The 14,771-nt window shown below is 32.7% G+C and overlaps 1 protein-coding gene across 1 annotated transcript; it reads left to right on the top strand.

Moving 5' to 3' along the window:
* The first annotated feature begins 8,400 nt into the window (after positions 1-8,400).
* On the top strand, positions 8,401-9,498 carry LOC110775120 (GATA transcription factor 16). The gene is made up of 2 exons (XM_021979726.2): positions 8,401-8,769; positions 8,887-9,498. The coding sequence occupies exons 1-2, from the start codon at positions 8,689-8,691 to the stop codon at positions 9,259-9,261; spliced, it is 456 nt and encodes a 151-aa protein (XP_021835418.1). The 5' UTR covers positions 8,401-8,688; the 3' UTR covers positions 9,262-9,498.
* Positions 9,499-14,771: the final 5,273 nt, after the last annotated feature.

Here is a 14,771-nt window from a genome sequence, read left to right as displayed (position 1 = left end):
TTTCGGATATCAGATATATGATACAGTTAAAGACAAATAGCTAAAAGACAAAAAATGAAGTATCATTCATGTAAAAAAAAGTATCATTCTGTAAAAAAAAATGCAATTTTTGTTTAAAAAAATATCATTCAATTTCTTTTTTGTCCTTTTTCCTATTTTATCTTTTACTATGATATGCATTTGCAAGCACATATCTGATATCCGAAAATACTTCCTTGTACCTCATTATTTCAAAGGTGTGATATCAAACCTTACTAATATAACTTTGGAGTGGGGTTCTCTCACCCTTTCCCCTCTTCAAACGGGTCTTACCCGCTAACTTGGATTGTTACTTGATAGTTAATACAGGCTAGGTTTCCGGCTTTTAGCCTGGTAGTGTCTTATTCTTACAAATACTCATAGTGTAAGTGCACAATGACAAATCCAAACTCCTGAGAGTGATGAATAGCTCGGTTGGTTAGAGCTTCCATCTCGGTTTTAGGTAATCATGAGATCGATTCTCATCCCCGCCCTTGTGGCTCATTTGCACCAAAAAAAAACAAGTCCGGCCTCCTAAGCGCAAGAATCTTATGATCCGACTCAATACTAGCCCGTTGTATGAACGAAACGACATGAAAGACACATTGATAGACATGTGTTGTGCATAGATTTCATTTAAAAGATTTGGCACGAGCACGACAGGGGACGTCGTGTCGGGCGTTGGTATACTTATTTATAACCAATTGAACCAATATATCTATACCTAATATTTTAAAAGCGGAACCACATCTATACCTAGTCTATACCTAGGAACGTCATAGATTATTAGAAGCCATGTGGCATCTCTCATTTCATCCATCATTTTTTTTTGTTTTTTTCAATTTTTCTTTATTGTTTCTATGATTTACAACTTCTAATACCTCTTCCACTTCATTTTCCTTATTCAACATCAAGTTATAATAGCCTAATATACTCATTAGTCTCTTCCACTCCATCCCTTTAACATCCAATATTTATTTAACATATAATTTTTATATTTTTCCAACCTTCAAATTACACCTCTATTTAATTCATATATTACCAAAAATCGCAAGTACTCACTAATTAAAACTTCAAAAGACATCTGAACAACCACTATACGACCGTCCGTTCTATGAACGGGCTCAAAAGCTAGTTTGATTAGATGACACGGGACTACATTTGATGAGATGACACGTGTCACCACATTTGATTTGATTAAATGACACATGTCATTCATTATTTCCTCCATCAATTTGGTTATTTTATTTTATGTTTTCTTTGTTGTTTGATATATTATACAACTTCAACCGCCTCTTTTCACTCCAGCTTCCTCATACAACATCAATTCACCAATCTATTCATTCAACATATTCCACTCCATCTTCCCTATTAACACTCAATATTAATATGTTGTTTACTTTATGTATTCTTTCGACCTTCAAAATTTACCTCTATTTAAATCATATACTCTCTCATAAATCATGTGCTCGATAAAATTAGAACTTAAAAAGATAGACTAAATAACCACTATATAGTGAACAATTGAATAATATCTCGATGCTTTCTCTCTCTCTTCTAGGGTTTATTTTCTTGGCCGTCGTAGGCCGAAAATAGTCTAATTTCTTCGAAAATTAGACTATTTCCGACCCTTTGTCTTCAATTAATGCACCTATTGTCTTAAATTCAATTGATTTTACAGCATATGGGCGGAGTTCATCCTTGTTGGTTAGTCTCTGTAAGGTGGAGTTAGTTTTAGTTTGTTGGTTCGTCGTTCACTCGTAGTGGATTAATTTACGTAGAATTGATCCGTTGGTAAAGTTTTATGCGGGATCGCAATAAATATTAACACTACAAGAATGTGTATCTTTAACGACAACCTAATTACGACTTACGACGGGTCAAAAATCCTGTCGTAAAAGTCTTTTGTGGCGGGGCTAACAACCAAACAAAGACGGGAATAACCGTCGCAAATGTCTTTAACGACGGGATTTTCTATTAACGACGACCCTCTTTTATGACGGGTTCGCGACAGGAAATTCCGTCGTTAATCAACGATTATTGGTCTTTCGCGACGTGATTTCCCGTCTTTAATAGTACAATTTCTTGTAGTGTAACTAGTTTTAACCCTGTGCGATGCACGAATATTTGGTGCTATTTGGTTATTGTTAATCATCGATTTTACTTCATTATTGTGACAAAAGCTAACAGTGAATAGAAAAATATTACGTACATGCAACAATAGTATATACACCTTCAAGTCTCCTGTAACATAACAATAAACATTTCTAAGTAAATTTACATCTCGTGTTTAACAATTTATAGGTTAATTAATTGTATAAGAATTGTATGGGAAAGAAATACAAATAGCATCTCTCCCATCAAATTTCAAAGTTATCAGTCTACAATGAAACTGATTGAGAATTAGAAAGAATTAATCAAGTAAATCAAAATTTGAAAATATATTCCCTTTACTATAAACCAATTTCTAAAGACAAAACAAACCAATCAATGAGGATTAAATCCGAAAATTAACAGGAAAACAAAATATAGATACACAAACATGACCGAAAAAGCAAAATGTTTTAAAATAGAGATACGTGGCTTTCCAAAACCCCTTATTAAATAGTAGTATAGATTTTTCGAGTACATTCAGATGAATCACGTGGAAATCATCTTTGCGGCTACAACAAATCGTTAGACCCTCTATCTGAAAAGGTTGCATGTTCCAGCGTTATATACGAGATACGTTCTACAATGCAAAATCTATTCAACGACCGTAGTTTTGACGAAGGAACCATTTATTTGAATCAATTTGTCATGTATTTGTTAGATCTATATTTTTCTTGTAGATGTCGTATGGCTCTTTATTAATAAATTAATTTTCCTTTTAAAAAATATAACTATTATACAATCGCCTATTCTTTAAACGGACTCAAAAGCTAATTTCTCACTAATAAAGGAGGATGTTGATACTAATATGACCCGGTTTGTGCTTGAATCTTAATTTTGAAAGAAATGCACAAGACTTTTAAGACACGGCCCATTAGAGTACTAGACAGTAGACACGCAAGCTTGATACGTCAGCCGGCCAGCCCATACGTGTATCACGTGCCCAACTCTACATAAGACAATTAGGAGGACTTTCCTCTTTAAACTACGCACATAAATAAAATTATCCAAGATCAGAAACACAAATGAGTAAACAATTCCGATTAAAGAAATTGATTCGTCAATTAAATTGTTGTTTTATACTTCTCCACATGAGTGCGCGAATCTCTATAAAATGTAACTTTGTTTTTGCTATGTAAAAAGACCACTCCGTGTCAAATAATCATTGCTTATGAATAAGGTTGAGCCCTATCAACTGTAAAGCCTGTTCTGAAGAGATAAAGAGGATCGCTAAGGAGTTCAACATATGCACCATCGTCAAAGCAGATAGAACAGCCGTTCAGAGGGCTCACCAAATAGCAAACTCATGTAGGAAGGATGGAATATCATTCAGCACTCGTCTTTAGTTTTAGTTCGTTTAGCCTATGTCAAAAAAAAAAAATGTTTGAGAATGACTCTAGGTAGAGCTGTCAATTTTCAACCCGAATTATTGAACCCGTCGGGTTAATCTGATTGCTAACAACCCGAACCGTTAATAACCCGTGAGTGAAACTCGAAACATGATCTGATCCGATCCATTAATGTTCAACCCGAACCTGAACCGTCTAGAAAATATTAATATCTGATACCCTATAACAAACCGCCATGCGGTAACCTGAATCGTTTCTATCCGACTCGAATGGACCCGTAAACCGTTAATGACCCGATTTGTTTCAATCCGAACCGTTTCAACCCGGGAAAACCCGTTCACAACCCGAACTGTTTCAACCCGTACCGTTTCAATCTGAACCGTTTACAACCCGAACTATTTCAACCCGGACTGTTGATTACTATTGTTTCAACCCGAATCGTTTACAACCCGTAACCCGTTTACAACCTGTTTGTTCCAAACCTTTTGTAACCGGTCTCCCCCCGAACTACAAGACAATTGTAACACGTTTTATTTGATTCAAATTAAAAGTTGTACTATGGACTATATCGTTTTTATAAATTAATGTCAATATAAGAAAGATAATAAATTGATGTCAAAAAATATTCTGTATATCTATAGTAAGATTAATAACTGACACGGTCAAAAGGTTTTAACAATCTTCCTACTAGCTAAGGATTTATGAGAATACCCATACATTTGCAATACTTGATTATCCCCAAATTATAAGCTCTATCAATTTGTTTCAAACATCTCTTAACCGGATAATCCCCGAATTTACCACAAGGTTTACACTTGAAAGTGAGTAACCAAAGGCCATTGATGATCACCAAAAACTATGGTATTCCTCAATATATTCCTCGTAATTATAATCGGCTGACTCGATCATTATATTCTTATCTATTACTTTATATTAAAACAGACACCAGGAATGACACATATGCATGTCACTTCCTGATATAAAATTTTCCCGCCTAAAACATTTTTCCTAAAATATGTATCTTTTTTTTATTATTATTCTCTGCCCTTTTTTATAACTATCTATGTATGGAAAAAAAATATTATGGAGTAGTTTATAAGTTATGGCAATAATAGATACCACGTAATAATAATTTTGCTAAATACTTTTTGATAATGTTTTAGTCAAATCGGTACGTTAATAATGAAAAATATGGTCACTCGATATGACGGTAAAATTAGCATATTACACATATATAATATGCATATTAGATGAATAAATCTAAATGAGTATGTTAAAAAAAATAGAATTATGCAGTATTTTTGGGATATTTAGGTAAATATTTTGTCAAAAAAATGATCATAATCCGTGCATGCACGAGATCTAATCTAGTATTGTTATAATTTTGTAAGGTTCTAGTTTAAACTAGTTATGATCATCAATTCATCAGTTATTAGCTTATTAGAGTAATCAAATGTAGAATGTTATATTTGACAATGTTATAAAACTTGTGAATTTATATTATTTATTAGTCTTGCACTCTTTTATTGACTCATATTCAACTGACTAATCGATTACTGAACAAAATTGATCTAATTCAATACATTATAATCTCATAGTTATAACCAAAGAAGTTCTAATCGAAAAACTATGTTGTTTTAACTGAATCGACTTAATTCATTAACAATGGAACTTGTTTGTCTCGTTTCATTGTTCAACATGTTAGTCTCGTTGCTCTTTAAACCAATATGAATATATGCAAACTTGTATTTACAAACTTTACAAATCATTACGTATTAGTTCATCATTATCGATTATTACTTACTACTTTGTTAGTTATTAATTTATCAATAAATGTATGTTTCAAGAATATGAAGTGATAAATTCTACTACGTATTAGTCATTAGTTTATCGATATCTATGATAAAACTAAGTCATATACTATATACTCACTAACTCTACTGGTATTAAAATTTTTAACACTTTTAAAATTTAGTTACTGCCCTTGTCTTTTAATTAAGACATCCCTATTATAATATAAACGTATTGAAAATTGTGATTTTAGTAATAACCCATATTGTTTATAATTCGTATCCGAATTGACAGACATGAACCCGACCCGATATGAACCTGGCCTGATATGATATGATCTGTTACAAGCCGACGTGCTCCAACCCGAACCGATCTGACCCAACCCGATAAGCATCCGACTAAACTCGTTTACAAACCGACCGGATATGACCCGACCCGACTATACCCCGACCCGATATGAACCCGACCCGGTATTAACACGAACCGACATGAAACCGACCCGATATGAACCCCTGCCAACCAACCCGAACCGATCCGTTAAATTTTCAACCCGATCCGTTTCCGAATTGACACCCCTAGCTCCAGGGAATACCTGTGTAGCTAAGCTAGTTGACCTATGATAGGTGTTGGTTCAATAATATAAAAGAGACATATTTGTTGAATTATTAGAGCGCCACGTAGGAAATCTAATGGTTTCGGCCAATGAAAAACAAGATATCTAATTTATGTTTGAATTAAAAAAATGAGTGCTGCCTAGATAATTAATTATGTGCCACGTTGATATTTTAATTACTTAATCAATTACTAATTTACACAAGTCCATCCAAAATCAAAAACTCTAATAATTAAAAAATAAATCTAATATAAAATTCATCCAAAATCAAACACTAATCTAAAATAAAATTCAATTCAATCCAAAATAAACTACCAATCCAATATTAGAGCGCAACGTAGGAAATCTTGTGGTTTCGGCCAATGAAAAATAAGATTTAAAAATTATTTTTGAATTAAAAAAGTCAAGTGCCACGTAGATGTTTTTATTAATTAATTACTATACTATTACGCATATACAACTTCGTCCAATATCAAATACTCTAATAATTAAAAAATAAATCTAAAATGAAATTCAGTCTAAAATAAAGCTATTATAATCTAATCTAATATATATAGTAGTTGGTAGATAAATAATTAGGTGTCATGTCGATATTTTTATTAATTGATTAATTACTATTATTACGCATATACAAATTCATCCAAAATCAAACATTCTAATCATTAAAAAACAAAGCTAAATTGAAATTCAATCCAAAAAAAAAAAACTAATTTAATCTAATATATAAAATTTATCAGTTGGCCCCGCAAAAATAAATAAATAAATATAGCAGTTGGTATATATAAGAGTTTTATTTTAACTTAACAATAAAATACGTGCATCGAAATGTGATAAAATCTAATAATAATAATAATAATAATAATAATAATAATAATTGTAATAATAATAATAATAATAATAATAATTATTATTATTATTGTATCTCGGCTGCGCACTAATTATTTGTAAAATGTTTGACTTTGTTAGCATTTCATTAATAATAATAGTAATAATAATAATTATTATTATTATTATAATTATAATTATTATAATTATTATTATTATTATTATTATAATTATTATTATTATTATTATTATTTTTATTATTATTATTATTATTATAGCTTGTTAAGCTTGTAACGTTTTGGTGTTTTCCATAATAATAATAATAATAATAATTACTTAATAGCTCATTAGGGAAAATAAATTATTCTACAAGCACTCAGGACTTTAGTCTAGAGGTAGCCACTCTTTTCTCTCTCTTTTTAGGGTTTACAAAAATTAGGGTTTTCTAGAGCGGAAATAGCCAATTTTCTTCGGAAATTTGGTTATTTCCTCCCCTTCTCTTTCAATTATGGTGTTTTTTTGCGTTAGATCTCAATAAAACTACATAGTTTCAGCGTAGTAAGTACCCCTATGGTGGGTTTGATTGTTTCAGTATAGTAAGTACCCCTATGATTGGTTTGTTTCTAGTTAAGTTTTGTGTGTTTAGTTTAGTTCAGGTTGTTTCTTTGGTAAAGATTTATGCGGGATCGAAGAGGATGTCAATCTTTCGACTACAATCAGAAGAATCAGACGAAAATCATATTTGTCACGGCTACAACATATCTATAGACCCCTTCGTCGTTGAAGGCTGTAAATCACAGCGATATAAAAGTGTGTATACATAATGTTTGATATACTACGATCGTAGCTATGGTGAAAGGAAGTTTTTATTCGATTGTTATGTATTTGTTAGATTTAAATCTCTATGTAGATGTCGTATGACTTTTTATCAATGATTTAATTTGTTTAGGTAGCCAAGTAGCACAATGGGCCAGGGGACAAAGTACCAAATTTGAGAAAATCAACATCTTAACTTACCGTGCTATTGTCATAGGCTTGGATTTTATGTGAGTCCAACTCTTATGGGCTTAAGAAAATGGATCAAACAATAATATTCCCTCCATAAGAATGCAAAAGCGTTAAATTGATCCGTATATTTTAATAGAAATGTAGAAAAGATAAGAGGCCTGATACACCGCCGGTAATCAGCAGGTTTTTAACCTCATATTCAGGGCAATTTAGTTATTTTGCGTGTTTTTGTTGCCAAGTCAACAAAAGTAACTTCCAAATACCATTAACATTATTTATAAAAGCAATGACAATATTTATAAACATAATGATAGTTTTTACGGATTTTTCATGAAATACCCTTGAATTTTTGCGAAATTCAATAAATGCCCCTTGATTTTCAGAAATTCATAAAATATCCCTATTATAATACTTAATATACCAAATACTTGTAAAAAAAATTATTAAGTAAAAAAAGTGATGCGAAGGAGTAAAAAAGTGACATAGAGATAGTAGTGAGAAACCCCTTTAAAGATACAAGAGAAAACCACAGTCCTCAAATATCGCCACGTAATCTCCCGCCTTCACTTTCCCTCCACCCTGATTTTGGCGGGTGTCCAAAATTTCTGTTTTTATGGTTCTGCACTTTTTTACCTCATCCCCAAAATTTTCATCCACAAAAATTAAATGTTTAGAAATAATGTGGGTCCAATATCCTGAAATGTCTAGAACTTCGCGCCTTTAAGCTTCACCATCACCGAGCCGCTTAGGTCGGTTTTCATCTCTCCCTCCAAATTCCACCTTATAATCCTCATTTAATCCCACCTCTTCAACCCTTTATTCAAAATTCCCCCTAAAAATATTTAGGCAAGATTTAGGGTTCATCAATTCCTCATTGAAAAACCCACCTAATTTTGATCATAATTGAAGAATTAAAGTGGAAACTGAAATAAAATGAATGAGTTCAAGAAAATCTGTGCTGATTGCAAAACCACAAGAACTCCACTGTGGAGAAGTGGTCCTCATGGTCCTAGGGTATTAAATCAGAACCAGATCTTTTCTTTGATTACCTTTAATTTAAACAAATTTGAATTAGTTATTCTAATTGAATTGAATTTCTGGGTAAATTTCATTTTTTTTTTGTGTGTGCAGTCACTCTGTAATGCTTGTGGAATCAAATACAGGAAGAAGAAGATGGCTGATGACGAACAACACCAACACCAACAACAAAGACAACCCAGTTCAGAAACCAGGAGAGAGAAACAATCAAGCAGCAGAAGTGGTGATTATGATGAAAATCGAGTGAATGATCAGGTCTTGAAAAGGGGTTATAGTAATATGGGAAACAGGATATTTGCTCAACGATCATCTTTGTCGTCTTCTTCGTCTTCGTCTTCACAGTTGAAGAAACAGAGAAGTAGCAGTGAAGAGAGTAGTATCACCATCAATAGTAAGAGAAGTTTGGGGGAGGTGGAGCAAGCTGCTGTATTGCTCATGTCTTTGTCTTGTGGTTCTTGTTTTGCTTAATTAATTGTCAAATGATCAAATTACACGATCAAAATGACTTAGTTATATAGGAATTATTACTATGTTTGTTGGTTGTTGGGTTTTGTTTGATGTGGGAGGGGATTTAGTGAAGAATGTTTAGGCAAAATGATAGTGACAAAAGGTGCTAATTATTTGTGGCTTTTAAATGCTAAACTTAATTGTAACCTTTTTGTGCATATATAATGTTGATAAATGTAGTTTAATTCCTTTATGTAATTCATGGTGTGGAGTATCAATGATTGCTAGTATTTAATCAAGCTTAGCCTTAGAATATATCTGTGAAAGCAACAACATTTGTTAGTTGGATTATTAAAGGAGCATATTGTTTTAGAACTTTAGATTTAGAAGATTCAAAACCTTGTTTTATTGGTTAAAGAGATGTAGCAATCAACATTAGTTATATTTTGTATTATTTTGACTCTATGGTAGAGTTTGGAGTCAATAGTTAGTTAATTGCTGGTCGCTAGGTCGGAGTATCCAAAATGATTAAAGTGTAGTGAAAATAAGCCGTGTAAAAAGCGCGAAACAAATGTGTTGCTCTTTCCGTCTCAAAATTATAGTCTTGTATTTCAAATCGTGCGTCCTATAATTATAGTCATGTTTTCTTATTTGAATATAAAATACTTTTTATATTAACCTCGTTTCGGACCATAAAAAAAGCATTGAAAATATCTCCATGTACTATGTTTTCCTTTTCCCACACATTTGTCGGTTATAATATACGGAGTAGTACACAATCAATTTTCTATATACTTCCTCCGTTCCGGAAATATCGCACCATTTATTTTTTAAACTATTCACACTACGACTTTGGCAATTTTTTGTGACTCGTACGTAAGGAAATTTTAGTCATGTGGAGTCTTGTTAGATTCGCATCGATATATATTTTCTAAATAATAGTTTTTTATATTTTTTACTTGCATACAATTTGATATATTAAGAGTCAAAATAATGGTTAAATGAGTAAAAGTCAACCATGGTGCGATATATCTGGAACGGAGGAAGTATTATTTTCTATTTTTCTTAAAATCTGTGTTTTTAGTCAAACAATTTTAGAAAGGAGGAAATATGATGCTATCCGATCCGTCTATACTCCTTGAATATAAAAGGTAAATTGTCAAATTATTTAAACTCTTGGCAATTAGCAAAGTCTAAGGTGAAAGTATAATCTTGAATTTAAATTGTCAAACTATTTAAACTCTTGGCAATCAGCAAAGTCTAAGGTGAAAGTATAATCTTGAATGAGAGATTGGCAATTGTTAAGAATAGGTATTTCACATGTTTTTGCAAAAGAAGATGCATGTGAATCCAAGAAAAGGCGGTTTGCATGTATTGGGGTGTTGGAGTTTGTGATTGTGGCATTGTGCCTAACTGCCTACCAATTAGGTATTCCCCCAAACAATAGATTTATGGGACTCTGAACTGTGGGACATTAGAGCATCAATTGTAGGCTCACTCTTAATTTGCCCCCTCTTAGTCTCTCTCCTTATACACATCATCACCCCCTCTTAACAAGAGTTAGCTACCAAAAACACCAAAAAATAGACTATCTCTTAAACACTACCTCTTATATTGTTTTTTAATATTTTTATTTTTATTTTTAATATAAAAAGCAACCAAAATACATCAAATTCTTCCACCCCACCCCACTCTTATTTTTAAGAGTTACCTCTTATTTAGAGGAAGTCACAATCAACCTCTAAATAAGAGGTAGTTAAGAGTTAGCTCTTATTTTTTAAGAGGTAACTCTCTCTTTAAAAGTGGGCTAAGAGTAAGCCACAATTGATGCTCTTAGTGGATATCACATGACTCCAGAAAAACACATTATCCATTTATTTTTATTTGTATGTGTACACAAAAGACACACACAATGCACCAAATGTCCAAACCCCAAACCCCTACTCACTCCTATAGTCCAAAGCCCTCCGAAGTCAGACCCAATCCCTTTTTTCTCTGTTGATACGAGCACGGAGCACGCAATGGTGATAAATGTTGCAAGCCTCGAGGCCCTCTACAAAGGTTATTAATGATTCATATTATTATTATGCATGTGATCATATGATAGATATTAGGAAATTATTTTCTGAAATTCCGCTTTATGCATCTATATTATCCTACAATGGTATCAGTTTTAGCCTCTTGCATAATATTTTATGATCATTATTATATGCAACCTTATTAATTTGATTCAATTAATGGACCATTTTATTTATGTCTTGAATTTGCATAATTGATATATGATATTAATTAATTGAAAATTATAAAATCGTAATTTATTTCATTTATGCTCAAAATAAATTTACAAAATTCCGAATTTTTTAATATAAGGCTGAAATTAACATTTAATTTCACAAAAAAATTGGATTTTTTACAATTAAATTCGCTAGATTTTAAATTATTTATTGGTTAATTAGATTAATCATTATAATAAATTGTTAACATTAAAGATTTATTTTTTAGTTTTTTAAATAAATCTACTGATCATCCCCTAATTTCTATTCAATAGCCAATTTTTTTGGTGACTTTTTCACTAATTCTGGGTTTTTGTATATTAAATATTGAATTTGGTTAATTTTTATGTTTAATTTGATTAATAATAAAATTTAAGGATAAGAATTAAAAGTTCTGATTTTATTTGTTAATAAAATTCAATAGAGCAGCCTCATAATTAAATTAAAATTTTCAGAAAATTATTAATATTTTTCTAATTTTTTTTGAATAAAGTAAGATAATTATGCCCTAAATCTTGAATTCATGTTCGTGACACGTGCACGGTGGAGTGGGGCCTCCTTTTTGGGCCGAGTCGTAAACCGACGATCTAGTTATTATGAGACCGTTCAGTTACGAAGCTCATTCCACGTTCCTAATAAATTTTGTAACTATCGCATGATTTACAAAAACAGTTCTTTATTTTTCCTCTCCATTTTTTATTGCCCAATTGAATTATGATTTTCGGTTACAAACGCTTTTATTGCCTCATTCTAATCTGATTTTTGGTTACAAAATCATTTTTGCTTTATAATATGTTTTGGGAGTTCAGATTCTCACACACCAAAAGTATAACTCTCTCCTCTCTTCTCTTCACCTACATTTTGAGCATTACTATGAATTCAAAATTCTTCCTTAGCTGAGTGCACATTTCGGAGGAATGTTGTGTTAAATCTTGGGGGGCATCGCCATTTCCGATTGCACCATAGTCGGGGCGAATTTTGCTTCTAAGATAGTGTTTTATAACACGTCGCATCTTTACATACATCAAATATTCAGCCCACATATTCTAATCATTTTCGGATTTTACAGTCCTAATTCCTACAATAATTTAGAAGCAAAATTTCAACTGTGAAATATGATTATGGATTCATCTCTTATCAAAACACTTCCTTATCTCTCCAAATTGGAACCGCTCGATGGTACCAATTACAAGCAATGGGTTCAGAAATTGTTAATCTTTTTTGAGAAATCAGAGGTTGATACGTTCTTGTTCAAGATTGTCCTCAACGTCCAATCTCCGAGACATCCAATGATGCTGATGCCACACCAAACCTCACCGAATAGATTGCCAAGTATGCGAAGCACAACAAGTTCGTTGGAGGTCATATTCTCAGTCACATGGGTAACTCTCTTTTTGATATCTTCATCAATAACAAATCTGCTAAATCTGTTTGGGAGACCTTGGAAAAGAAATAGGGTACGGATGATGCTGGCAAGAAAAAGTATGCTACGGGAAAGTGGCTACAGTTCAAGATCGTTGATGACAAGCCAATCATGGATCAAGTCCATGAGCACGGAAATCTGGTTGCTGATATCCTAGAAGAAGGTATGAAGATGTGTGAGGTGCTGCAAGTCAATGTCTTGATCAAGAAGCTTCCCCTGATTCATGGTCCAATTGCCGCAATCATTTGAAGCACAAGAAAAAGGATATGTCACTTGAAGAATTGGTCAGCCACATGAAGATCGAAGAAGCCAACAGATTGAAGGATAAGGATTCTTCTCCTTATGAACTTTCTGTTAAAGCTAACATAGTGTAATCTTCTTTCCTAATATCTGACAGGTTTAATAAACAAAACAAAAATGCTGGAAATTTCAAGAAGAAGGACCAGAATACCAAACAATTTGGTGTTCAAGGAAAGAAAGTTGGAGACTTCAAGAAAAATGGGAAGTCTGAGAAAGGATCTGGTGGTTGCTATGTTTGTGGTAGGTTGAGCCATAAGGCTTGGCAATGCTACAACCGGAAAAATGTTCTAAGCAATGGCCAGAAATCGGATCAAACCAAGAATCAGACTCATATTGCTGAAGACTCTAATGAAATTATTACTGTTATAATTTCTGAAATTAATTTAGTTGATAATAAAACTGAATGGATTGTTGATATAGGTGAAACTAAGCACTTCTGTTTGGATAAGGAACTGTTTGAAGAATTCAAAGAAGCTACAAGAGGTGAACAAGTCTTTATGGGAAACTCTAATAGTTCAGAGGTCCTTGGCAAAGGAAAAAAAATTCTTCCCATGCTAAATTCTAGAAAGTCTTTATCATTGCAAAATGTATTGTATGTCCCTTCTTTTCGCACGAACTTAATTTCTGGCACCCTCCTTAACAAAGATGGTGGGAAACTTGTTTTGAGGGTGATAAGCTTGTTTTATCTCGTAATGGGAAATTTGTGGGGAAGGGGTATTTGTCTGGTGGTTTATTTATCTTAGAAATTGTATCTGTTGCTGATTTTATGAATAAGACTTCTGCTTCTGCTTACTTGCTTGAGTCTGTTGATCTTTGGCATGGTAGATTAGGACATGTCAATTATGGCTCATTGAAATGTTTGCAAACTATGTCCTTAATTCCTAATATGAATAATAATGGTCAAAGTAAATGTGAAATTTGTGTTGAGGCTAAGCATTCTAGAACCCACTTTAGAGCAGTTACTTCTAGACAAGCTGAATTTCTTGAGTTAATTCACTCATACTTAGTTGACTTTAAGAATACCGAAAGTAGAGGTAGCAAACGGTAGTATATCACTTTTGTAGATGACCATTCTAGATATAACAAAGTGTATCTTTTAAGAACCAAAGATGAGGCATAGAGATGGCAACGGGTCCAGGACCCTACCCTGACCCTGTCAGACCCTACCCTAAAATTAGGGTATGGTCTTAATTTTCTAGACTCTATAGGGTAAGGGTAGGGTATATATGATGTATCGAATAGAGTAGGGTAATGGAACAACTTTTTCAGACCCTTACCCTACCCAGACCCTACCCAGACCTTACCCATAGACCTTAAGATCCATACCCTACCCAGACCCTAAACTAAACCCGCTCAAATTTCATTAAAGAAATATAAAAATAACACAAACCTTAAGACAATCCACAAAATCACATTTACTCCTCTAACAACCTGAAGGAAATAATGCCCTTGGTCCAAGTATGCATTCAATGTTAAGTCTAATAAATGCGGTTCAGTATTAATTAACAAGTTAATAATTCAGTGAGATCAAGTGA

The sequence above is a fragment of the Spinacia oleracea genome, chromosome 4, assembly GCF_020520425.1.
Source record: "Spinacia oleracea cultivar Varoflay chromosome 4, BTI_SOV_V1, whole genome shotgun sequence".
Lineage (NCBI taxonomy): Eukaryota > Viridiplantae > Streptophyta > Magnoliopsida > Caryophyllales > Amaranthaceae > Spinacia > Spinacia oleracea.
The sequence above is the reverse complement of the archived record's forward strand: the minus strand, read 5'-3'. Positions and strand labels throughout refer to the sequence as shown.

What these genes read in the sequence shown, in the direction of transcription:
- LOC110775120 (XM_021979726.2), top strand. Translation starts at nt 8,689, where the DNA reads ATGAATGAGTTCAAGAAAATCTGTGCTGATTGCAAAACCACAAGAACT. An exon ending in GTGGTCCTCATGGTCCTAGG is followed by an intron (nt 8,770 to 8,886) that starts GTATTAAATCAG and finishes TTGTGTGTGCAG; the next exon opens with TCACTCTGTAATGCTTGTGG.